Source organism: Dermacentor variabilis, chromosome 9, assembly GCF_050947875.1.
Source record: "Dermacentor variabilis isolate Ectoservices chromosome 9, ASM5094787v1, whole genome shotgun sequence".
In the NCBI taxonomy this organism is placed as follows: Eukaryota; Metazoa; Arthropoda; class Arachnida; order Ixodida; family Ixodidae; genus Dermacentor; species Dermacentor variabilis.
Genome location: NC_134576.1, coordinates 9,411,070 through 9,437,039, shown reverse-complemented (window position 1 = coordinate 9,437,039; position 25,970 = coordinate 9,411,070). Strand labels below are relative to the sequence as shown.

Here is a 25,970-nt window from a genome sequence, read left to right as displayed (position 1 = left end):
CGCCCCGGGGAAAATCGTACGTGCTGATCTGCCTCTGAAGGGGGATCCTTTCTGGAGTGCCCGGCAGTGCCATGAGAGGCTGCCACAGATCCAAGGAGCCTCGCTCGAATGTCGCCGAGGTCAACGGCCACACCCTGGATCGCCAGCGTCACGGGTTCGACCGAACCTTCATGGCTCCCGTCGCCAGTGCGATGCTGACGCTACGACCTTCTTGGCCCAGAGCCACGTTGATAATGCGCTGCTTAGCGCTGCTTCTCTCTCAGTCACAGCTCGGGTCACGCGCCTCGAGGGCTCGTGCCGTTCGGACCAAACTGAGCACATCGTCCTCTTCCTTTCTTTTTGCGCCGCATGCCTCCTACATATGACAGGTGGCGGGTCCATTTGGGTTGGTCTTCGCGGAGTGCCAGGCTTGACGGAACGCACAAATACTGCTGAAATGACATGAGCATCTGTCGACCGATCCTGACATTGTAGCTAAACGAGAGAAGTTGGAAACAGACAAGTGAACATGCAAATGAAACACCTGCACAGAGGGAATGGCATCTCGATGCTGACACCGAGGCCACGAGAAACACGAGGTCTAATGAAACATCGGAACAGCAACAACGCTGTGTAGATGCCAATGTTCAGCTATGAGGACTCGACGGGCGAAAGGTATGCCACACGCTTAGTCAAATCCGTTCACTGAAGAGTGGCAGACACCGTCTGGCACATATCCAATAACCCAAGTAGGCATCAAAGAAGTTCATTGGAGGCTAGAACAGACCGAGTGGCACATACCCATGATAAGCCAAGATAAATTATGCAAGGCTAGGGTTAACAGTGCTAGCGCGCAATACGTTGTGCTTAGCCAGAGCTAAACTATCAGCAATTTTTTTCTTTTAACAGCATGACCAATGTAACCTGAGAGAAATACAAAGGACGTCCAGTGGGCATCAGTATCTGTTAGATGCTGTGGCTACAACCATGATGTACAGTGCAAAAGAGGACCTTTGGATGTCATCATCATCATCATCATAATTTATTTACCCTTAAGGGCCCCTGATGGGACATTACATAAGGGGAAGGTAACAAATGGTAACCCCGGGTCACAAAGATAAAACACATTAATACAGATTTCAAGAACTGGTAAACACAGTAAACACATGTAAATGAAAAAGCCGATAAACAGGCTTACTACTGGGGCTGTGGACAAAACTGGTGTAGTAATAACAGTTTAAATTCTACAGAATTTATTTCACTGTCAGGAAGTACATTCTAATCCGATATGGCAGTCGGCAGAAATGATTTATTGAAAGCGTTAGTTGAACCATGAATGCGTTGAACACTGTGACAATTAACCAGACGTCGTGATGATCTCATGGGCGGCAGAATTAGGCTCTTACGTAAATGAGGAAAATGATAATATAGCTTATGAAAAAAGGCAGAGACTCGCTATCTTACGACAGGATGCCAGGGGGGTTAGACCAATCAAAGCTGTGATGTTCATACAGATGATGGATCATACAGATATCTATTATGTTGTAAATATTTAATGGTTGTTCTGGACATCTATTGGGTGTAGCATATATCTAACCCTGATGGCTCCACAATGCAGCACTTACATATTCCGGATGCATTTTCAATGATCCATATTCCATCCACACAACACTTTCTCAACAAATCTAGATATCTAATGGACAGACCAAATGGCCAAAATGTATCACATTAAGCACATTTAATGGGTGTATCTGGCTATTTGGGACAGAGGGCTCATCACCAGCATGGCCATTACCGGGAACGCCGCTGCAGTACCTTCAACGTAAAATTTATTGTGTGAAGTATAACAACACAGGCAGTGGCGTAGCCAGAAATGTCGTTCCGGGGGGGGGGGGGGGTGCTATCGTTGCAGCTCGGCATCCTACTTAAGAGGAAGCTTTAACTCGCGTGCTGCGTTCTAAATACATGTAGAAAGGGAATTCGTTTTTCTCGGCAACCGCTGCACCAAAGTTGAACAGCTTTGTTGCATTTTAAAAAAAAAACTTTAAATTCTATTGACTGCTGGTTTCGAATTTTTCATTTGCGTAGTCAATTCTTTATTAAAATTCGACCAATATCGCACATTTTCACAAAACAAAACTATCAAGTTTAGAAAGAAAAATTATAATTCTATGAATTGCATATAATAGTACATCTACAGCGGACAAAATTTATATGTTACATATGAATCTCAAAAAAATTATTATGGAAATACGGCTATTGCAGAACCCTTGTACATAACGTAACCAATTCACGTAAGATACAAATTGACATACCAAATTTGTCCGCTTTGACTGTTATAATAGATGCTGTTTACAGAACCGCGATATCTGTTCTTGATGTAGAGCTATTAGATTGTAAACGTTGTGCTTCTATATTTTTAACTTTCGAATTTTTCACAATATTTTAAACAAATTCAGGCCTTAAATCAATATTCACTTCCAACAGAGACTAGAATTTAACTTTCTCTCTTAAATGCAACAAATTTCATTGAAAGCGATGCAGGGGTTATCTCAGAAAAGCGTTTCTGCGTTTTACATGTATTTGAATAGGCCGCGCTGGGCACACGCTAAAGCTTCCTCTTAAACAATTTGTCGAGGGATAAAATGCATGAATAATAATTGCATTGCCATTGCCAAAGATGCTGCAAACGAATTCTTGAACGCTACGCACTGTCAAAACAAGTAAAACATGTATTTTTTCATGAAAGAATATACTCGTATGTGTCAAACATTTTGCCCAAAATAACAGATATCAATGCTTTCGTGTTTTTGTCTATTTAATAAGTAAAGAATACATCACACGGACTTTAGTATAATACATCACACGGACTTTAGTATATCAGTTCGAAACTAGCAAAGCATTGGATGCCGTTGATATGAAAAATGTAATGGCCATGAAATGAATAAGTTGAAGACAAATATGTTAATGTCATTCTTTGTCATATATCTTTGTCATTCAAGAACCCTGTTTACATTTGGTACATATGCAACGGCCAGTGAAAAATCATAATGACGCTGTTATTTGTTCCAATGTATTATGCAGGAGCAGCTGTCACCGGTCGTGTATCGTGAGTAATTGCACCCAAATTATAGTCGCAACAGAGAGCACATATACAAAGCAGGAGTTCTGCAAAATGTACGAGGGCGAGTCAAATCAAAGCGAGCCAATGCGAATATTTGACAAACGGGGTACATTATTTAAAATGAGTCTTCATGAGCATTTAGACGTTTGTCACATTGACTAATGAGTCGTGTGATTCCCGTATCATAAAACTCCTTGGGTTTCTGCTTCAAAAAGTCTGTAGCTGACTCTTTCACGTCATCGTCCTACACGAATCTGGTTCCCTTGAGCTGTTATTTCGGCTGCCCAAAAATGTGGAAGTCGCAAGGCGACAGGTCTGAGCTGTATGGCGGATGTTGCAGCGTTTCCCACTTGAACTTTACCAGTTTTGTATTAACCACATCTGCGAGGTGGGGACTGGCATTGTCGTGGAACAAGACGACCCCATTTCTCAATTTTCCACGTCGCTTGTTCTTAATTGCGACACGCAGCTGTTCCGGCGTTTCACCATATCGGAAACAATTGATAGTCTGTCAAGATTTAGCAAATTTTATCAGTAATGGCCCCTGACGATCGAAAACAAATGTCAACAACACCTTTCCGGCGGAAATGGCGGCCTTTGTTTTCTTTGGGCGTGGTGAATTCGAATGTTTCCACTGTAAGCTTTGCCGTTGTGTGTCAGGCTCGTAGTGGTGGTACCATGGTTCGTCCCCGATCACAATTGAAGACAAGAAGTCGTCACCCTCATTGTGATACCGGATCAGAGGAGTCAAGGCAGCGCCGAACTTCTCCGGTGGTTCAAAATCTTGGACAATTATTGCGCACACAAGAGCCGATAACCGAGATGTTCATGAATTATGGCGTAAACCGAACCGTGATTGATGTTCACATGCTGTGCAAGTTCATCGATGCTTATCCTCCGTTCTTGTCTGATCAGCTAATCAACCTTTGTAATTTTGTTGGGGGGATTGCACTATGGCTTTGGCCCGGTCTTGGATCGTCTTTGCAACTTGCACGTCTTTCTTTTAACCGTTTGCTCCAACACTTCACAGTGGCCAATCAAATGCAATGTTCAACGTACACGGCAGCCATACGGCGACTACTTTCTTTTTGGGAAATACTTTCAGCTGTCAAAAACTGCACGGCAACCAAGTTTTGGAGTGTCATTTATGTCAGGCAACCATGCTCAACCCAGTGTATGAGGGGGAGCTAGGTAGCGCCAGCCGCCGCCCACTACAAAGGGTATAGCCGCCATCCATCCATCCATCCATCCGAGAGCATCAAAGAACCTTTCTCCTCACACCTGCGCATCCTTTTTGTAAATGAGTGAGGCCTCTCTGCTAAGCGCATGTCTCGCACATAATGAGCCGAACCATTACTGCGCGGGGTGGGTAGGCTCACTTTCAATATATGAGGAAACACTCGGGGGGAGTGGATAAAATGGGGGCGACACCTAGGATTCTGTGAATCTATGATTGCGCAACATGTTTATTTGCCTTGTTTGATGCATTATATCATAGTGACTTTTTCTTAGATACGTAGATTTATTGGAGACTTATACATATATTTAAATATCTTGTTGCGAAGTTTTATTAACCAATTTGAATAAGCTAACAATACTTCAGAAAAGAGCTATTACGGCAATAGAGAACATACCATAACTTGAACACACCAGCCATCTTTTTGTGAAGCATAAAATTGTTACGGCAAACAATATATACAAATGCAGGCTGCTACAATCCTACATTAGTGCAACTCGCGGGAAGCTTGACACATTTCTCCCACTTGCAAATCTTGAACCTACTCAAAGTATTTACTTCCATCGGTATAAACCCCCTGGAAAACTCCATTCTCCCGCACTATTTATGGAACGCAAAGGCTTAGCTACACATTACCAAGCACTCTTAACGCATATGAGCAGCACGACATCGAAATCAAAACACTAAACCTCAACAATGTAGCTAGCTTGTTTCTGTAACTGCGCATTCCTTAAATTGTATTGCATTATATCACTGTTTTCACTAAGCATAGAAGTACGATGCCAATTTGTCTTCTCTTGCTTTATTATATGCAAAAATGATCCTATATGTACAATTTTTCATACTGGTGTATAATAATTATTTGCTTTCGCTTGAGTGTTTACCCTGTCACTTTAATTATTCACTTTTTGCTTGTATATTTACCCTGTCATTGCTCCTACAGGGTGGACGGTGCTTAGTCAAGCTGCAGTATTCGCAGCTTTTTCGCCGTCTCCCCTTTTCCACAAATGTTTTTGTTTGGTGAAAATAAAACTGACTGACTGACTGACTGACTGACTGACTGACTGACTGACTGACTGACTGACTGACTGACTGACTGACTGACTGACTGACTGACTGACTGACTGACTGACTGACTGACTGACTGACTGACTGACTGACTGACTGACTGACTGACTGACTGACTGACTGACTGACTGACTGACTGACTGACTGACTGACTGACTGACTGACTGACTGACTGACTGACTGACTGACTGACTGACTGACTGACTGACTGACTGACTGACTGACTGACTGACTGACTGACTGACTGACTGACTGACTGACTGACTGACTGACTGACTGACTGACTGACTGACTGACTGACTGACTGACTGACTGACTGACTGACTGACTGACTGACTGACTGACTGACTGACTGACTGACTGACTGACTGACTGACTGACTGACTGACTGACTGACTGACTGACTGACTGACTGACTGACTGACTGACTGACTGACTGACTGACTGACTGACTGACTGACTGACTGACTGACTGACTGACTGACTGACTGACTGACTGACTGACTGACTGACTGACTGACTGACTGACTGACTGACTGACTGACTGACTGACTGACTGACTGACTGACTGACTGACTGACTGACTGACTGACTGACTGACTGACTGACTGACTGACTGACTGACTGACTGACTGACTGACTGACTGACTGACTGACTGACTGACTGACTGACTGACTGACTGACTGACTGACTGACTGACTGACTGACTGACTGACTGACTGACTGACTGACTGACTGACTGACTGACTGACTGACTGACTGACTGACTGACTGACTGACTGACTGACTGACTGACTGACTGACTGACTGACTGACTGACTGACTGACTGACTGACTGACTGACTGACTGACTGACTGACTGACTGACTGACTGACTGACTGACTGACTGACTGACTGACTGACTGACTGACTGACTGACTGACTGACTGACTGACTGACTGACTGACTGACTGACTGACTGACTGACTGACTGACTGACTGACTGACTGACTGACTGACTGACTGACTGACTGACTGACTGACTGACTGACTGACTGACTGACTGACTGACTGACTGACTGACTGACTGACTGACTGACTGACTGACTGACTGACTGACTGACTGACTGACTGACTGACTGACTGACTGACTGACTGACTGACTGACTGACTGACTGACTGACTGACTGACTGACTGACTGACTGACTGACTGACTGACTGACTGACTGACTGACTGACTGACTGACTGACTGACTGACTGACTGACTGACTGACTGACTGACTGACTGACTGACTGACTGACTGACTGACTGACTGACTGACTGACTGACTGACTGACTGACTGACTGACTGACTGACTGACTGACTGACTGACTGACTGACTGACTGACTGACTGACTGACTGACTGACTGACTGACTGACTGACTGACTGACTGACTGACTGACTGACTGACTGACTGACTGACTGACTGACTGACTGACTGACTGACTGACTGACTGACTGACTGACTGACTGACTGACTGACTGACTGACTGACTGACTGACTGACTGACTGACTGACTGACTGACTGACTGACTGACTGACTGACTGACTGACTGACTGACTGACTGACTGACTGACTGACTGACTGACTGACTGACTGACTGACTGACTGACTGACTGACTGACTGACTGACTGACTGACTGACTGACTGACTGACTGACTGACTGACTGACTGACTGACTGACTGACTGACTGACTGACTGACTGACTGACTGACTGACTGACTGACTGACTGACTGACTGACTGACTGACTGACTGACTGACTGACTGACTGACTGACTGACTGACTGACTGACTGACTGACTGACTGACTGACTGACTGACTGACTGACTGACTGACTGACTGACTGACTGACTGACTGACTGACTGACTGACTGACTGACTGACTGACTGACTGACTGACTGACTGACTGACTGACTGACTGACTGACTGACTGACTGACTGACTGACTGACTGACTGACTGACTGACTGACTGACTGACTGACTGACTGACTGACTGACTGACTGACTGACTGACTGACTGACTGACTGACTGACTGACTGACTGACTGACTGACTGACTGACTGACTGACTGACTGACTGACTGACTGACTGACTGACTGACTGACTGACTGACTGACTGACTGACTGACTGACTGACTGACTGACTGACTGACTGACTGACTGACTGACTGACTGACTGACTGACTGACTGACTGACTGACTGACTGACTGACTGACTGACTGACTGACTGACTGACTGACTGACTGACTGACTGACTGACTGACTGACTGACTGACTGACTGACTGACTGACTGACTGACTGACTGACTGACTGACTGACTGACTGACTGACTGACTGACTGACTGACTGACTGACTGACTGACTGACTGACTGACTGACTGACTGACTGACTGACTGACTGACTGACTGACTGACTGACTGACTGACTGACTGACTGACTGACTGACTGACTGACTGACTGACTGACTGACTGACTGACTGACTGACTGACTGACTGACTGACTGACTGACTGACTGACTGACTGACTGACTGACTGACTGACTGACTGACTGACTGACTGACTGACTGACTGACTGACTGACTGACTGACTGACTGACTGACTGACTGACTGACTGACTGACTGACTGACTGACTGACTGACTGACTGACTGACTGACTGACTGACTGACTGACTGACTGACTGACTGACTGACTGACTGACTGACTGACTGACTGACTGACTGACTGACTGACTGACTGACTGACTGACTGACTGACTGACTGACTGACTGACTGACTGACTGACTGACTGACTGACTGACTGACTGACTGACTGACTGACTGACTGACTGACTGACTGACTGACTGACTGACTGACTGACTGACTGACTGACTGACTGACTGACTGACTGACTGACTGACTGACTGACTGACTGACTGACTGACTGACTGACTGACTGACTGACTGACTGACTGACTGACTGACTGACTGACTGACTGACTGACTGACTGACTGACTGACTGACTGACTGACTGACTGACTGACTGACTGACTGACTGACTGACTGACTGACTGACTGACTGACTGACTGACTGACTGACTGACTGACTGACTGACTGACTGACTGACTGACTGACTGACTGACTGACTGACTGACTGACTGACTGACTGACTGACTGACTGACTGACTGACTGACTGACTGACTGACTGACTGACTGACTGACTGACTGACTGACTGACTGACTGACTGACTGACTGACTGACTGACTGACTGACTGACTGACTGACTGACTGACTGACTGACTGACTGACTGACTGACTGACTGACTGACTGACTGACTGACTGACTGACTGACTGACTGACTGACTGACTGACTGACTGACTGACTGACTGACTGACTGACTGACTGACTGACTGACTGACTGACTGACTGACTGACTGACTGACTGACTGACTGACTGACTGACTGACTGACTGACTGACTGACTGACTGACTGACTGACTGACTGACTGACTGACTGACTGACTGACTGACTGACTGACTGACTGACTGACTGACTGACTGACTGACTGACTGACTGACTGACTGACTGACTGACTGACTGACTGACTGACTGACTGACTGACTGACTGACTGACTGACTGACTGACTGACTGACTGACTGACTGACTGACTGACTGACTGACTGACTGACTGACTGACTGACTGACTGACTGACTGACTGACTGACTGACTGACTGACTGACTGACTGACTGACTGACTGACTGACTGACTGACTGACTGACTGACTGACTGACTGACTGACTGACTGACTGACTGACTGACTGACTGACTGACTGACTGACTGACTGACTGACTGACTGACTGACTGACTGACTGACTGACTGACTGACTGACTGACTGACTGACTGACTGACTGACTGACTGACTGACTGACTGACTGACTGACTGACTGACTGACTGACTGACTGACTGACTGACTGACTGACTGACTGACTGACTGACTGACTGACTGACTGACTGACTGACTGACTGACTGACTGACTGACTGACTGACTGACTGACTGACTGACTGACTGACTGACTGACTGACTGACTGACTGACTGACTGACTGACTGACTGACTGACTGACTGACTGACTGACTGACTGACTGACTGACTGACTGACTGACTGACTGACTGACTGACTGACTGACTGACTGACTGACTGACTGACTGACTGACTGACTGACTGACTGACTGACTGACTGACTGACTGACTGACTGACTGACTGACTGACTGACTGACTGACTGACTGACTGACTGACTGACTGACTGACTGACTGACTGACTGACTGACTGACTGACTGACTGACTGACTGACTGACTGACTGACTGACTGACTGACTGACTGACTGACTGACTGACTGACTGACTGACTGACTGACTGACTGACTGACTGACTGACTGACTGACTGACTGACTGACTGACTGACTGACTGACTGACTGACTGACTGACTGACTGACTGACTGACTGACTGACTGACTGACTGACTGACTGACTGACTGACTGACTGACTGACTGACTGACTGACTGACTGACTGACTGACTGACTGACTGACTGACTGACTGACTGACTGACTGACTGACTGACTGACTGACTGACTGACTGACTGACTGACTGACTGACTGACTGACTGACTGACTGACTGACTGACTGACTGACTGACTGACTGACTGACTGACTGACTGACTGACTGACTGACTGACTGACTGACTGACTGACTGACTGACTGACTGACTGACTGACTGACTGACTGACTGACTGACTGACTGACTGACTGACTGACTGACTGACTGACTGACTGACTGACTGACTGACTGACTGACTGACTGACTGACTGACTGACTGACTGACTGACTGACTGACTGACTGACTGACTGACTGACTGACTGACTGACTGACTGACTGACTGACTGACTGACTGACTGACTGACTGACTGACTGACTGACTGACTGACTGACTGACTGACTGACTGACTGACTGACTGACTGACTGACTGACTGACTGACTGACTGACTGACTGACTGACTGACTGACTGACTGACTGACTGACTGACTGACTGACTGACTGACTGACTGACTGACTGACTGACTGACTGACTGACTGACTGACTGACTGACTGACTGACTGACTGACTGACTGACTGACTGACTGACTGACTGACTGACTGACTGACTGACTGACTGACTGACTGACTGACTGACTGACTGACTGACTGACTGACTGACTGACTGACTGACTGACTGACTGACTGACTGACTGACTGACTGACTGACTGACTGACTGACTGACTGACTGACTGACTGACTGACTGACTGACTGACTGACTGACTGACTGACTGACTGACTGACTGACTGACTGACTGACTGACTGACTGACTGACTGACTGACTGACTGACTGACTGACTGACTGACTGACTGACTGACTGACTGACTGACTGACTGACTGACTGACTGACTGACTGACTGACTGACTGACTGACTGACTGACTGACTGACTGACTGACTGACTGACTGACTGACTGACTGACTGACTGACTGACTGACTGACTGACTGACTGACTGACTGACTGACTGACTGACTGACTGACTGACTGACTGACTGACTGACTGACTGACTGACTGACTGACTGACTGACTGACTGACTGACTGACTGACTGACTGACTGACTGACTGACTGACTGACTGACTGACTGACTGACTGACTGACTGACTGACTGACTGACTGACTGACTGACTGACTGACTGACTGACTGACTGACTGACTGACTGACTGACTGACTGACTGACTGACTGACTGACTGACTGACTGACTGACTGACTGACTGACTGACTGACTGACTGACTGACTGACTGACTGACTGACGCCCTCGTACATTAGAAATGTGAAGATACAATGAAATATATAAATGCGAAGCTACAGCTTGATAAAGGGCAAAAAATTGTCAGTGCAAACAAAGTTCACTGCACGTACACACAAAACATTGCAACAAGATATTTAAATATATGTATAAGTCTCCAATAAATCTACGTATCTAAGAAAAAGTCACTGTGATATAATGCATCAAACAAGGCAAATAAACATGTTGCGCAATCATAGATTCACAGAATCCTAGGTGTGCCCCCATTTTATCCACTCCCCCCGATGTCTCGCGCACGACGCGCTTGCTCCCCGCTTTTCTCCTTTGCGCACACAAAACTCAGTCACCATCGTCGGCTCACCCATTCAACCCCCCATGCTTTCACTCGCACATGCAGCATGCGGCGCTTGGTCACGAAGTTACCGCCCTTGGACTTTATATCAAACATGAGGGCGACGGCGATGCCAGGAATGCACTGGCGTGTCCATATAATTCCTATCAGAATAATATAATAAGAGTTTCGGGCAACTGAAGCGTCTCGTGGCCCATTACTTTCCACAAAAGAAGTAACAACATCGAAATTTCACTATGCGACAGTTCACTGCGCTGCAGCAATGTATTTTCTTTCCTCTTGTGGGGCAGGTGCACCTAAATGAAGAAACGCAAAGGAAAGTATGTTCGCTGCAATTGAATGTCTACTTTGGGCACCTAATGTGGCTACCTAAGGAATACGTATAGAAGAAAACATGAGACGCTTGGTCTACTGAGAAACATACGCATACTGCTCTGGATCCTACACTAGCGATACAAGACTTAACGGAGAGATTGCGCTCAAGCGAACGCGGTGCAATCCGTCGAGTCCCCACAGTGATGGCGGCGAGCGACAATTGTTTCCTTTTCTCGTCTGCTAGCCAAAAAGCGTCCAAAACTCTGCCAGGTGAAAATCTCCTCGGCCAGAGCAAACCGAACGTGCACCAAAGTGTGCCGCGCGGTGGTCGGGGCAACACAAGAAAAACGCAAGCGCTCTGGCTGGCTCTGGCAACCTGCTGGTAGCGAGAACAAGAAAATTGAAGAGGCTCAACGTGTCCTCGCGAATAAAAGTTAAAGTAGAAAAATAAATAACAACGTAGTTTCCTTTGCTAGCTTTAGTGTCTTGACATGCATGCTTTGGCATAGGTGAAAAAAAATGTTGGCATTTTTTAAGTGACATGATGGCACAGATGATCCACCACAACGCTTCGTCTCATCGGACCTCGCTGCGTGATTTGTCAACTTGTCTGATAGTGTGGTGATTTGGCATGTCATGTTGTATATTCCGATGTAAGATATTAGAGTAGTCAATGCGCCCCTTTGTCGTCAAATGTTTATAACAGCATTAAACCCACAAAGTTCTGCAATTGATAATCCAAAGCACAACTTTTGAAAGGTCAATGCACCTTTCACACAAAAGTTTATGAGATTTATACCCATAAAGTTTTGGAATCGACATCCATGCGCTCCGTAGATTCCGCGGCCTCCGCGTGGTGCCGCGGCGAGCCCGTTCGCCATCAAAACGCCCTTGAAACTTTGTGCTTGGATGGGGCTCCTTGCGTTATGTGACTCCAGGTGCATGGGCATTGCCGCGAAATTCAGCCCGAGTTCGCAATGTCCGCGGTGAAATGTCTTTTCGAGTGTGAAAAACACCCCATTCTAGGCAAAATCCAGAATGGTTTCCGGCGCTGGGGTAGCTTTGGTTGGCGGTGCATGGACAGCATGAAAAAATTTCGGGGGGGGGGGGGGGCTGAAGCCCCATAAGCCCTCCCCCACTGCCTACGCCCCTGAACACAGGGGAAGGGCTGCGCTATTGAATAGCAACTTGGTGTCAGTCTTCTTTACTTCGAATTCCGAAATATTACAGCAAACAACAACAATAATGACAGTTCTTTTTTCTTTTTGTGGAGGCACAAGAGGTGAGCAGAGTTGCTAAAATCTTTCAGCAGGCTCTCAATAGTGGCAGGTCACCTTAAAAATTAAGAACGGCTGACCTAGTCCTGTATTCTGTACTGGTTCACTTTGGAACTGCTTAGATCTGCTGCTTGGGTAATTTCTAGGGAGTAGATATGCTAGGACGCAATCCAATTACAGAGAGGAAGCACCACTGGAAATGAACATTGTGAATGACTGAACTATGGGAGTACGGTATAGCAACTAGATGATGCTGCTGTACCCTCACAACCACCCAATGACGAAAATGATGTCCTATGGATATCCTTTGAACACCCACTGCTGAAACATGGATATCTTAGGAATGTGTTGAATACAACCGGTGGACTTCCCTCACATGATCATTTGGCTGCACTTTCCGTGTCCCAAGGACATCTCTTGTCTGTCCACGAGGGACAGTATGGGGACATGCTGCATACATTTTACAGGCTTATGGCAGGGCCTTTTGTACTGTGTTTGCCATAGTGCCAAGCAGTGATAGACAGAATGCTAAATTGAAACATTAAGTAGCTTACAAGGCTGGGTAAGTAATTGTCACCAAACTGATTCAAAGCGGATGTCATTAGTAATCATGACCATCACCATAGGATCATCATCTCATCCCCTAGCGAAAGCACGAGAAGATTTAACCATCCGAGGCAGTCATCATTTGAGTCAACTTGGCCTCGATGGGCTTCCAATTAAAGCTTCAACGAAAGCTTCAGCGACAGCTTGTGCAGCAGTTAAGGCAGTCAGGGTCAGGCCGACAGCTGGCAGCAGCGAAGGTCCAGGGAAGGGCAGCATTTCGGGCCCAGAGACTTCTATAGACAGTATATAGAAGCCATGCGAGAGCAGCCCACAAATGTATGCCGTACAATTTCAAAGATGGCATTGAGACACCACAGGCAGATAGATACCAGTAGTAGCATAAGAGAATCGGTGGTCAGCAAACCATGACAGAGAATCGCATCATTAGGGTAGTGGTCCCATATAAAAAACAAAATGAAATGGAGTGGCTAGTGACCCGCAAGTTCAATGCACATGCCAACAGCATGCATGCATGTGCTTATCAGAAGACCTGTGCCTGTTGAAGGTATCCAAGACATGTTGTGCTCATGCGAGGCCACATCTAGTTGCGATGTCTTACAAAAATTGAAATTTCCATATATAAATATCAATGGAAGCTTACTTTAGTAACAACTAAGACAAGAAAGTGTGCTGAATTGTAGAAGTGCTGCTTGCTTGGCCAGTTGGTTCCTGCTGAATGATATGGATGCAGATGATAACCGCAAGATCTGCTATGTGGTTGATATAGTTTAAATGTGCATATGGAGCAAAATGCCTAAATTGAGCATGCCATCCATGAACTTACTCCAGAGATAAGAGCGACAGGGCCTTTTTAGGCTGCTATTTGTGCTTCTATAAAATAAACAGCATCACTGTCCACGGGACACTACAAAGTTGTTCTCTGTTTGCAACTAGACAATCTGCGTTAAGGAGATTATTCTGCCATAGTTGTTTGGCACTTTTACATGATATATTGCATACAAACTATGCACTACTTGTAGCACTGATCTAGAAAGCTTTGAGAAGTACCTTGACATTGGACAGTGTAATGTCCCCTGATCCATGTGTCCGCACTCTGCACTGGTCCAGTACTAGGTTTTCAAGCACTGCCTGGGCACATCCAGATAGGTCTACATCGATACCTGCGAGATGGTACAATAAAAAAGACACACCGAAGGCATGTTGCATATTTCACTCAGTGCGTGCATACGAGGACATTGAGAACTTATGTTATACTAGTTAATTGTTTTCTTAGTCTGCCACAAAAACAGTGCTCAGACAGGTAACAGAAAGAACAGCAAAATGCAGGGGCAAGTGCTTGGGTTATTTGGCTGTTACTTAACACAAGAATGCAGTGCTGTATAGCCCACAAGAAGGCAGTGCAAGAACCAGGAAGGTTAGGCGCCAACTACCAACTAGCTTCCTACAAATATTACTTGAAAGAACTCTGAACTCTTCGTGAAGATAGTTCCACACTCATTATGGCTGCCACAAAAGTTCAGTGTTACTCCTTGCTTCTGGAAGCATATCAACACAAGATAGAGTACAAGCCTGGCGCAGACAACCTGAATGCAGACGCACTAGGTCTGTTTCTTCTAGAGACCACTGAGGACACGTCAGAGGAGCTACACTCGCTGTAGCAGCTGGAGGATACACCTCTTTCATCACAAGCAATAGAAGAGTTGACCGAGAAAGATCAAGCGCTCAAATGTCAAGTCTTACATGCTTCATTGTTGGCCAAAGGAGTGCAAAGCACCTGATCTGCGGTTGGAACCATACTCCACATGAAAGACTGAGATAAACATTTATAAAGGTCTCATTTACTGGGGTCACACAGTCGTGACTTCCAAACGTGCCTGCGGCGGCATGCTGCAACTGCTGCACGACCTGTACGGTCTCATGGTGACTCAGCACCAATGCAGCTATCAAACAAATTAGTAGGAATTGCGCTATGTGCGTACAAGCAAGCACAGCACCACCAGAGAAAATACTAGTAAGCTGGCCACTAACACATGAGAATTGGTCATATGTATGTACATTTGGATTATGTGGGTCCTACGCATAACACCATGATCCTAGTGGCCATAGATTCACATTCAAAATGGATCGAAGCAATTCCAGTGCATTATGCCAAAGTGCAATCAGCAGTTACATGAGTGTGAAATCTTTTGCTAGCTGGGCATATCGAAAACCATTGTGACAGACAACAGAACTCAGTTCACGTCAGAAACGTTCACCAAGTTTCTGACAGAACATAACATCAAGAATTTTTGTACAGCACCAAATTGTTACGTGGGAAGATGCATAAAAGAAGCTATATACAAGTATATTAACTAAGTGAATACAACGCATTTGACCAAAAGGCAAAACTACACTACACTCCAAACTACCTCACACCCACACTACACCCCACACTAGCCTCCAAACGTCATCTAAGCCTGGTGGCAAAAGTGCCATCCCAGTGCAACTAAAGGTCGGGCTAAGAAACAGTGTAGTAATCCTTGAGCCTAATGATATGTATGACAGAATTGGATGTCAGAGTACAAGGTGAGGCAGAAGTGACAGGAGCGATTTCATTAGTTACTGGCGTCACATGGTAGGGCCCCATGTACAGGGAAAGGAGCTTCTCTGAAAGTCTGACATGACAAGAGGGTGACCACAGGAGCACGAGTGCACCAGATAAAAGCTGTGCTTCACAGTTGTACTCGCTTCTTGAAGTAGCAGCAGGGGGAAGTGCAGTATTGAGGGGCAAGGACCGTTTACGACCGTACAATAGATAAAATTGAGAAAATTCGATGGTGTCATGGGGAGAAGTATAGCAATCGGCAAGTCTAGCAGCCATCTTCAGCTTCCTTGGCTGCCTTTTATATACTGACACGTGTACTTGTCTTTATCGGGCGACACGTTTCACCGCCTAACAAATGTTATCGCACAGCGCAGGACGCGCTTGCATGTGTGGGAAGTTTCTGGAATATTATCGATGGTTCCATCCACTGTCTGTGACCGAAACTTGTGTAATCTGATTACATGTGTGCACGACGCGAATAATGTAGAACTTTGTGGAAGGCGTGCGGGTCCCAGCGATTAGTCCGGAACATTCGACGATTGATGTATAAAAGCCGATGCACTTGACCCGTTGATCAGATTTTCGACGATCGCCGACTGTGTTCACCGCTCTCGTTGTGCTTTAAGTGTAGCCTGTTTTGTGGGCACAGGTTCGCCCAATAAAATCTAGTTTTGCCTATCACAGTATTGCTACTGTGTTCTTTGACGTCATGAACACGTGACATCTGGTGGAGGTGCTTTGCGTTCATGTACCGGACGCCCCCACAAAGCCGTGACCCAAGCCCTCACGAGAAAGACAACACCAATGTCGCTAAGAACCAGCGAGGTAGCCGCAGGCTGCAAGGACTGCCCCCGGAGCACAGACTGTTGCCTGAGACGATCAGGAAGGTCACTGCCAAGTCCACCCCAATGGCAGCCCCAGCGTCCCCCATCGTGCTACAGCAGCCCAGGGAGTCTCCGACGTTCCATGGTTCAACGTTCGAGGACCCGGAAAGCTGGCTTGAGACGTATGAGAGAGTCGCTACATTTAACAACTGGAACAGTGACGACAAACTGCGACATGTCTTCTTCGCATTGGAAGACGCGGCCAGGACGTGGTTCGAGAACCGAGAAGCCACCTTAACGACCTAGGAACTGTTCCGAAGCAGCTTCCTGCAGACATTCGCAAGCGTCATGCGCCAAGAACGAGCCCAAGCGCTATTAGAAACCCGGGTGCAGCTGCCTAATGAGACAACCATGATCTTCATGGAGGAAATGGGCCGTCTATTCCGCCACGCTGACCCTGAAATGCCCGAGGACAAGAAAGTCCGCCCACTCATGCATGGTGTGAAGGAGGAACTTCTTGCCGGAATGGTACGAAGCCCAACGAAGACTGTCGACGAGTTTCTTCGCGAGGCCACCGGCATCGAGAAGACACTCGAGAAGCGAAACCGGCAATTTGACCGCCGCACGAACTCGACAAACTACGCCGGAGTTCAGTCACTGGCCACTGACGACCTACGCGAGACTATCCGAGCGGTCGTGCGGGAGGAGCTACAAAAGCTGTTCCCATCATCACAGCCTCAAATGGCTTCGATTGCCGATGCCGTGAGTGAGCGGCTCCAACAACAACTCGAAGTAGCCCCTGAATCGCCGTGGCCCGCCGTCAAGGCCCCCTCCACGACCGCACCAGGGCTCCGTAACGCCGCAATTCCGTTGACCACCACCGCCGCCGCCAGCACGCCCACCCGTCGCCCAGTGCAGCTACCCGAGGAAGACAGACGTTTGGAGCGCTCCTGACCACCGCCCGCTCTGCTACCACTGCGAAGAAGTGGGTCACGTCTATCGACGATGCCCATACCGGAAGATGGGACTGCGAGGATTCGCCGTCAACGCTCTGCGCCCGCAGCAAGGTGAACGCCCTCGCGTTATCACCGACTACCTCACCACTACTCAGTGGAGCTCTCGACGACCGTCGCGTTCGCCATCACCAGGCCGCTACCTGTTGCCGCAGCGCCGACCATACACTAGCCCAGCCCGGGGCCGGTCAGCGAGCTCATATCCGGAAAACTAAAAGCAGCAACTGATGGAGGTGCGGTTCCTGTTCGTCGAACTGACGAAGATCCTCCGCTGCCGCCGAAGATGCCGAAGAAGCTACCTCGACGACATAACGACACGCCGCCGACCCGACGAAGTGTGAAAGCAAGGAATACGACGACGAAAGACGACCTGATGACGTCCCATACCAGCCACAGGTCAACGCGACACAGCCGTGATCCGACGCCAAGACCTAACTGTAACACAAGACAAAGAACCACCGACCTCGACGTGATTCTCGACGGCCACACAGTTACCGCCTTAGCGGATACAGGGGCTGATTACTCCGTAATGAGTGGACACATCGCCGCCCAGCTGAAGGAAGTTAAGACCGCGTGGGAAGGCCCGCATGGGAAGGCCCCCGCTTGAACTCCTGACAAACTTCAGCCAGGAGTTCAAGCACATTAACAAGGGCACGACGATCGCATACATCAATGAAATTCTGGAAACCAGCAATGCGTTTGTCCTCTCGGATTCTGCCGCATCTACCCCGACGACCGTAGTTCCCAAACCAGACTTCGACATACATCCAAGTCTCCCCATGATTAAGCAACAACAGCTGAGAAGCTTACTTCGACGATACAAAGAGTGCTTTCGACAAACGCCAGTGGCAAAGTATGGCATAATAACCGAAGAGTGTGCTCGACCACTCCGCCAGAGCCCTTATCGAGTTTCTACACGAGAACGTGAGGCTATAAGGCACCAAGTCGACGAAATGCTGCGCGACGACATAATCCAGCCGTCGAAAAGCCCGTGGGCCTCTCCTGTAGTCCTGGTGAAGAAAAAGGACGGAACCCTACGCTTCTGCGTCGATTATCGTCGACTGAACAAGGTCACGAAGGACGTATACCCCCTCTCACGAATAGACGACGCATTGGATTGCCTCTGCAACGCTAAATACTTCTCGTCGATGGACCTCAAGTCTGGCCATTGGCAAATAGAAGTCGACGAAAGAGATCATGAAAAGACGGCCTTCATCACCCCAGACGGCCTCTACAAGTTCAAGGTTATGCCATTCGGACTGTGCTCGGCGCCTGCAATGTTCCAGCGCGTGATGGACACGGTTTTAGCAGGATTGAAGTGGCAGACCTGTCTCGTTTACTTGGACGACGACGACGTCTTCGCCGGAAATTTATACAATCACCTCAGGCGGCTTGCGACAGTACTAGAGGCCATCAAGTCATCAGGGCTTACTCTGAAGCTGGAAAAATGCCGCTTTGCTTACGATGAGCTTCTGTTCCTAGGCCACGTAATCGGCAAATCTGGTGTCCGTCCAGACCTGCGAAAGACAGCTGCCATCGCACAGTTCCCGCAACCCATCGAAAAGAAGGCAGTGCGTAGATTCCTTGGCATGTGTGCCCTGGCATGCATCGCTGAGCCGTTGACACGTCTAACTAAATGTGATGTTGAGTTCAAGTGGGAAACGCCGCAGGCCGATGCGTTTGAAGAACTCAAACGACGCATGCAGTCGTCGCCGGTACTTGCGCACTTCGACGAGAACGCCGATACAGCAATCCATACTGACGCCAGTAGCCTAGGCCTCGGTGCCATTCTAGTCCAGAGGAGAAATGAAGTCGAACAGGTGATAGCTTACGCTAGCCGGTAGCTGTCAAAAGCGGAAGGCAACTATTCTATGACCGAAAAGGAATGCCTCGTCATCGTTTGGGCTACAGCTAAATTTCGCCCTTATCTTTATGGCAGGCCATGCAAAGTCGTCAGCGACCATCACGTGTTGTGTTGGCTAACGAATATAAAGGATCCTTCAGGACGACTGGCGCGGTGGAGCCTCAGACTACAATGCGACATCACTGTAACCTACAAGTCCGGACGAAAACACTCCGATGCCGATTGCCTATCGCGCGCCCCCATTGACCCGCCGCCGCAAGATGACGAGAATGACAACGCCTTCGTTGGAATGATAAGCGCGGAAGACTTCGCTGAACAGCAACAGGCAGACGCGGAGCTCAAAGGCCTCGTCGAATATTTGGAAGGGCACACCGACGTTGTCCCCAAGGCCTTTAAGCGCGGATTATCTTCCTTCACGCTTCAAAACAGTCTACTCGTGAAGAAGAACTTCTCACCAGTCCGCGCCAACTACCTTCTTGTTGTTCCGTCGGCGCTGCGTCCAGAAGTACTGCGCGCCCTACATGATGCACCGACCGCCGGGCACATCAGCTTCTCCCGGATGCTATCGAGGATACAAGAAAGGTATTACTGGCCGCGCCTAACCGCCGACGTTGCCCGTTACGTCAAGACATGCCGAGACTGCCAGCGACTCAAGACACCCCCCACAAGGCCAGCCGGATTACTACAGCCGATCAAGCCTCCTTGCCGACCTTTTCAGCAGATCGGGATGGACTTGTTGGGACCGTTTCCGACGTCAACGTACGAGAATAAGTGGATCATCGTGGCGACGGACTACCTCACCCGCTTCGCTGAAACTAAAGCTCTGCCGAAAGGCAGCGCAGCCGAAGTGGCAAAATTTTTCATCGAAAGCATTCTGCTGCGACATGGCGCCCCAGAAGTCCTCATCACCGACAGAGGAACAACCTTTACAGCGTAGCTCACCCAAGCCATTCTTCAGTACAGTCAGACAAGGCACAGGAGGACAAATGCCTCCCACCCACGGACAAGTGGTCTTACGGAGCGCCTAAATAAAACCCTCGCCGACATGCTAGCAATGTACGTCGACGTCAAACACAAGACCTGGGATGCCGTCCTGCCGTACGTAACCTTCGCTTACAACACGGCGGTGCAAGAAACAACACAGATTGCACCGTTTAAGCTGGTTTACGGCAGGAACCCGACGACGACGCTCGACGCCATGCTGCCACACGTTACTGAGGAGGAGAATCTTGACGTCGCTACCTATCTCCAGTGCGCCGAAGAAGCCCGACAGCTCGCCCGTCTACGGATCAAGAACCAGCAGCGTACCGACTGCCGACACTACAACTTCCGACGACGCTTCATCAAGTACCAGCCCGATGACCGTGTTTGGGTTTGGACCCCAATACGTCGACGAGGACTCAGTGAGAAACTATTGCGACATTATTTCGGACCCTACAAGATCCGGCAGTTTGGCGAACTGGACTATGAGGTCGTGCCAGACGGCATTTCGCAGTCACAGCGGCGCCGCGCACTATCTGAAGTGGTCCACGTTGTGCGTCTAAAGCCCTGTTACGCACGCTGACGAACTTCCTTATTTTTGTTTTCTTTGCTATGAGTGTTTTTCTTTATTACTTTCGTTTGTTTGCAGCATTGGGTCGATGCTTTTTAAGAAAGGGGTATTGACACGTGTACTTGTCTTTATAGGGCGACACGTTCCACCGCCTAACAAATGTTATCGCACAGCACAGGATGCGCTTGCATGTGTGGGAAGTTTCTGGAATGTTATCGATGGTTCCATCCACTGTCTGTGACCAAAACTTGTGTAATCTGATTACATGTGTGCGCGACGTGAATAATGTAGAACTTTGTGGAAGGCGTGCGGGTCCCAGCGATTAGTCTGGAACATTCGACGATTGATGTATAAAAGCCGACGCGCTTAACCCGTCGATCAGATTTTCGACGATCGCCAACTGTGTTCGCCGCTTTCGTTGTGCTTTAAGTGTAGCGTGTTTTGTGGGCACAGGTTTGCCCAGTAAAAGCAAGTTTTGCCTATCACAGTATTAATACTGTGTTCTTCGACGTCACAAAAACGTGACAATACGACAGGCTCCGGTGCATGTTTCGCATGCCTCGTGCTGTGAGGTTCCTTGCAACACCAGATGGCACTCGCCTCTGCACATCCACATCAGCGGCAATGCTGGCCACAAGGAGGAAAGAAAATAAAAAGAACCAGAAATCTTGCCTTCACGCATCCGCAGCTGCATGGTAATGAGGAGGTAAGTGCACCTTGCGGATAGAATGGATTCGAATTGTTGTACCTATGTATGCACATGCTGCCTCTGAAACCATGATGTGTTCAAGGTGTCCATCGTACTCACTAGTAGTCAGCAACTCCACTTAGCAAATGGCTCGGCATAATTCATGTGCGCCCACGTGTGTGTGTGCATACTCACGTTTCGACTCTTTATGCACTCACACAAAGCTTTACTGTATATAGATACCAACTTGTTGGATCTGCTGCATTTTCTTTAAACTTATTTGTGCTGCATGCTCAAAAAAGGTCATCAGCATGAGGGGTAAAATTATGTGAATATAAAAAAGAAAGAAAACCATACAGGTGACTATGAAGGGTGACTGAAGTGCAGGGACACTGAGATCGAAGCTCATCGACTTAGTAAAGCCCGAGAGTTTGGAAATGAAGTCCACCTGAATAAAATCAGGGTGGGATGGTTTGGCAACAGTGTGTATATACTTTAGTATTGATTTCTCGAGTTTGTACCTCATATTTCTGTAGAAGTATACGTGATGCTCTGTATTTATGATCAGTATATTCATGTTGATTGGAACAAATTTTCTGTCGATAACCAGTGCTCGATACATGTTCTTTTCTTTGTCTCCTTTCCAAAATTTAACATTCAAAGTATGTACATACAGGTCAGTCAGGTCAGGTCAGTTTATTTCCTTAAAGGCCCCTTTATCAGGGGTGTTACATAAGGGGTGAGGTACATCTTGTAACAAAAATTCAACATGATGACGAAACATTTGAAAAGTGGTAGATACTTTGTATAAACAAGTGCATACTCGTGTTAAATTGTCAATTAGAATAAAAAGCAAATTTAATTTGGCCGAAGAGAAGAAACAGTGGCAGTGGACAATTCACTTCAGTAACTAGTGGAACATTTGAAAAAAGGTAGATACATTGCATACAATCAAACACGTATGGCAGATGATGAATTTGTACAAAAAGGTAATTAATTCGACAAAATAGAAGCAACCTCAGCAATGAACACATGGTGATTATTTGTATATACAACATGTGGGGAAGGGCATTCCAATCAGTTGCTGTTCGCGAAAAAAAAAAGCAGAGAAGGTAGTTGCATGTGAGCGTGGTTTTAAAACTTGGAGTGGATGACGAGCGCGTTGCGATATTCTTGCGAGTGGAATGATGTATGACACACGATTAAGTGAACTGTAGAAAAACTTATGAAAAAGACCAACGCTGGCTATTTTATGGCGGTGCGAGACAGACTCTAACTCAGATTTCTCTTTTAAAGATGATATGCTTACGTCATATGAGTAGGATGAATGAATGTATCTTACCGCACGATCTTGGAAGCACTCAAGTGCATTAACGAGATATTTTTGATATGGGTTCTAGATTGGTGATGCATATTCGACTTTAGGCCTGATAAGTGATTTGTACACCACAAGTCTGACATCCTGAAGCGCATGACGCAAGTGGCGCCTCATAAAGCCGAGTGTTTTGTTCGCCGATGATACTATGGTGTTGATATGCGTGCGCCAGTTAAGATCACATGAAATTAAGACGTCTAGGTGCTTGAATGATTTTACTGTTTGAATCCGATTGTTGGCTATTGTGTAAGAAGGCAAGAAGGGTGTACGACTATGAGTAAATGGCATATGTTTACATTTTTTTAGGATTAAGAGTCATTAGCCAATGGGCACACCAAGACTGTACATGGTTGAGATTTTGTTGCAAATTGTCTCCATCAGTGTCATTGTTAATGGTATGATAAAGCACGCAGTCATCAGTGAACATCCAAATTTTGCAAGTTATATGAAGGGGTAAGTCATTGATGTATATTAAAGATAGAAGTGGTCCAAGAACAGACCCCTGAGGGACACCTGATGATACCGGGAGGTTGAGGGAGGACTGGTCGTTGATAGTAACGAATTGTTCGCGGTTAGTGAGGAGTTTCTAGCCATTTTAATACATCCATGTCTAAATTCAAGAAAGAAAGTTTATGTAATAAGTGACGGTGAGGGACTTTGTCAAAAGCTTTTTCATAGTCGAGGAAGATAGCATCAGTTTGTTTATTAGTCAAGATTCGCATGAAGGTCGTGAAGGAAAAGAGCTAGTTGGGTCTCGCAAGAAAAGTCCTTACGAAATCCATGCTGAGCAGGATGAAAAAATTGTTGCCGTCTAAATGGTCCATGATGAGTGAGTAAATGACGTGCTCCATTATCTTACAAGGAAGATTAGTTAAGGAGATAGGGTGATAATTTAGTGGGTTATTCCTGTTGCCTCCCTTGTAGATAGGAATGCCCTTTTCTACTTTCCACTCATAAGGGATGAAACCTGCTGAAAGTGACTGAGAAAATAAGAGACACAAAAATACAGCTGAGATATGCTTAGTATTTTTTAACAGTTTCGAGATAATACCATCGACACCGGTGGATGAAGATAGCTTGAGGTTATTAATTACTTTGGAGATACCATCTACGGAGAATGTGATGGCCGGCATTACAGATACTATGTTACTAGACATTAATGGTAGGGGAGAACTAGTATCTTTAGTAAGAACTGAGGCGAAGGCATCGTTGAACGAAATGGCGCAGTTGGTATCAGTCATGATATCTCCAGAATCGTCAGCAAGAGTTATGGCGCGAGTTTCAGGGGGGGTTTATTACTTCCCAGAATTTCTTGGGGTTGTCTCTGAGTATTTTCGGTAGACTGATGTTAAAAAAAGTATGCTTGGCGCTGCGAACAGCAGATAAGTACATTTTTTCGGCAGAATAATACTTTTCCCATGTGTTAGCATTCGTACTTCGCTTGGCAGATTGAAAAAGTCTTTTTTTCTTATTTTCTAGTCACTTTACATGGTTAGTGAACCATGGGTTCCGACGGTTTGGACGGAAGGTAATTTTCGGTATATGTTTGTCAGCTAATTCAATAATTTTAGTTTTAAACAGCGCCCAATTTGTACGAGTGGTTCGCTCGTAAAATCTAGATTGAAAGTTTGGAAGGCAGTCAGTTCGTCATTAATGGCTTCAAAGTTTCCTTTATCGTATAGGCTGATAGTTTTGCGATATGTTGTAAGTGTGGTGCGGGAAAGAAAAAGGTAGCGTGAAGAACTTTGTGGTCGCTGATAGCAGGAAGGAAGGTTAACGATGATAAGCTGTCGGGGTGATTAGTTAGTATAAGATCTAAGATGTTCGCACAGCTAAGCGACACACGTGTTGGTTCAGAAACAAGCTGTGAAAGACTAAAGTTTAAACAGACATCGGTGAAGTCTCTAGCTTCAGCATTAGTTGATGCTGCTGAAGATGGGTCATGCCAGTCAATACCAGGAAAGTTAGGTCGCCGAATAAAATAATATGAGTGTTAGGATGTGCGGCAGTAACTTGGCATAAAATGCTGTTTAATTTTCCAGGGAAATCAGGGCTGTTAACAGGTGGTCGATAACACACACCCAGCAGGACAGCCTGTGGGAAAGAGCGGATAAGTAGCCAGGCTATCTCAAGGCCAGTAGGAGGTGTGATTGGTGTACAGGGCAACTGCTTGCTAAATGCTATAAGAACCCCCCCTCCTCGTGTTCCTTGGCGA

At 46.9% G+C, this 25,970-nt stretch overlaps 1 protein-coding gene across 4 annotated transcripts in view; it reads right to left on the bottom strand.

Annotated features, from left to right (window-relative positions):
* The window catches only part of LOC142558606 (uncharacterized), a 163,475-nt gene that overhangs the window by 91,637 nt on the left and 45,868 nt on the right, over positions 1-25,970 (bottom strand). For all 4 annotated transcript variants that reach the window (XM_075670763.1, XM_075670766.1, XM_075670765.1 and 1 more), the window contains exon 2: positions 14,903-15,015. In XM_075670763.1, the coding sequence (XP_075526878.1) occupies positions 14,903-15,015 (113 nt within the window). The remainder of the gene's footprint in view (positions 1-14,902; positions 15,016-25,970) is intronic.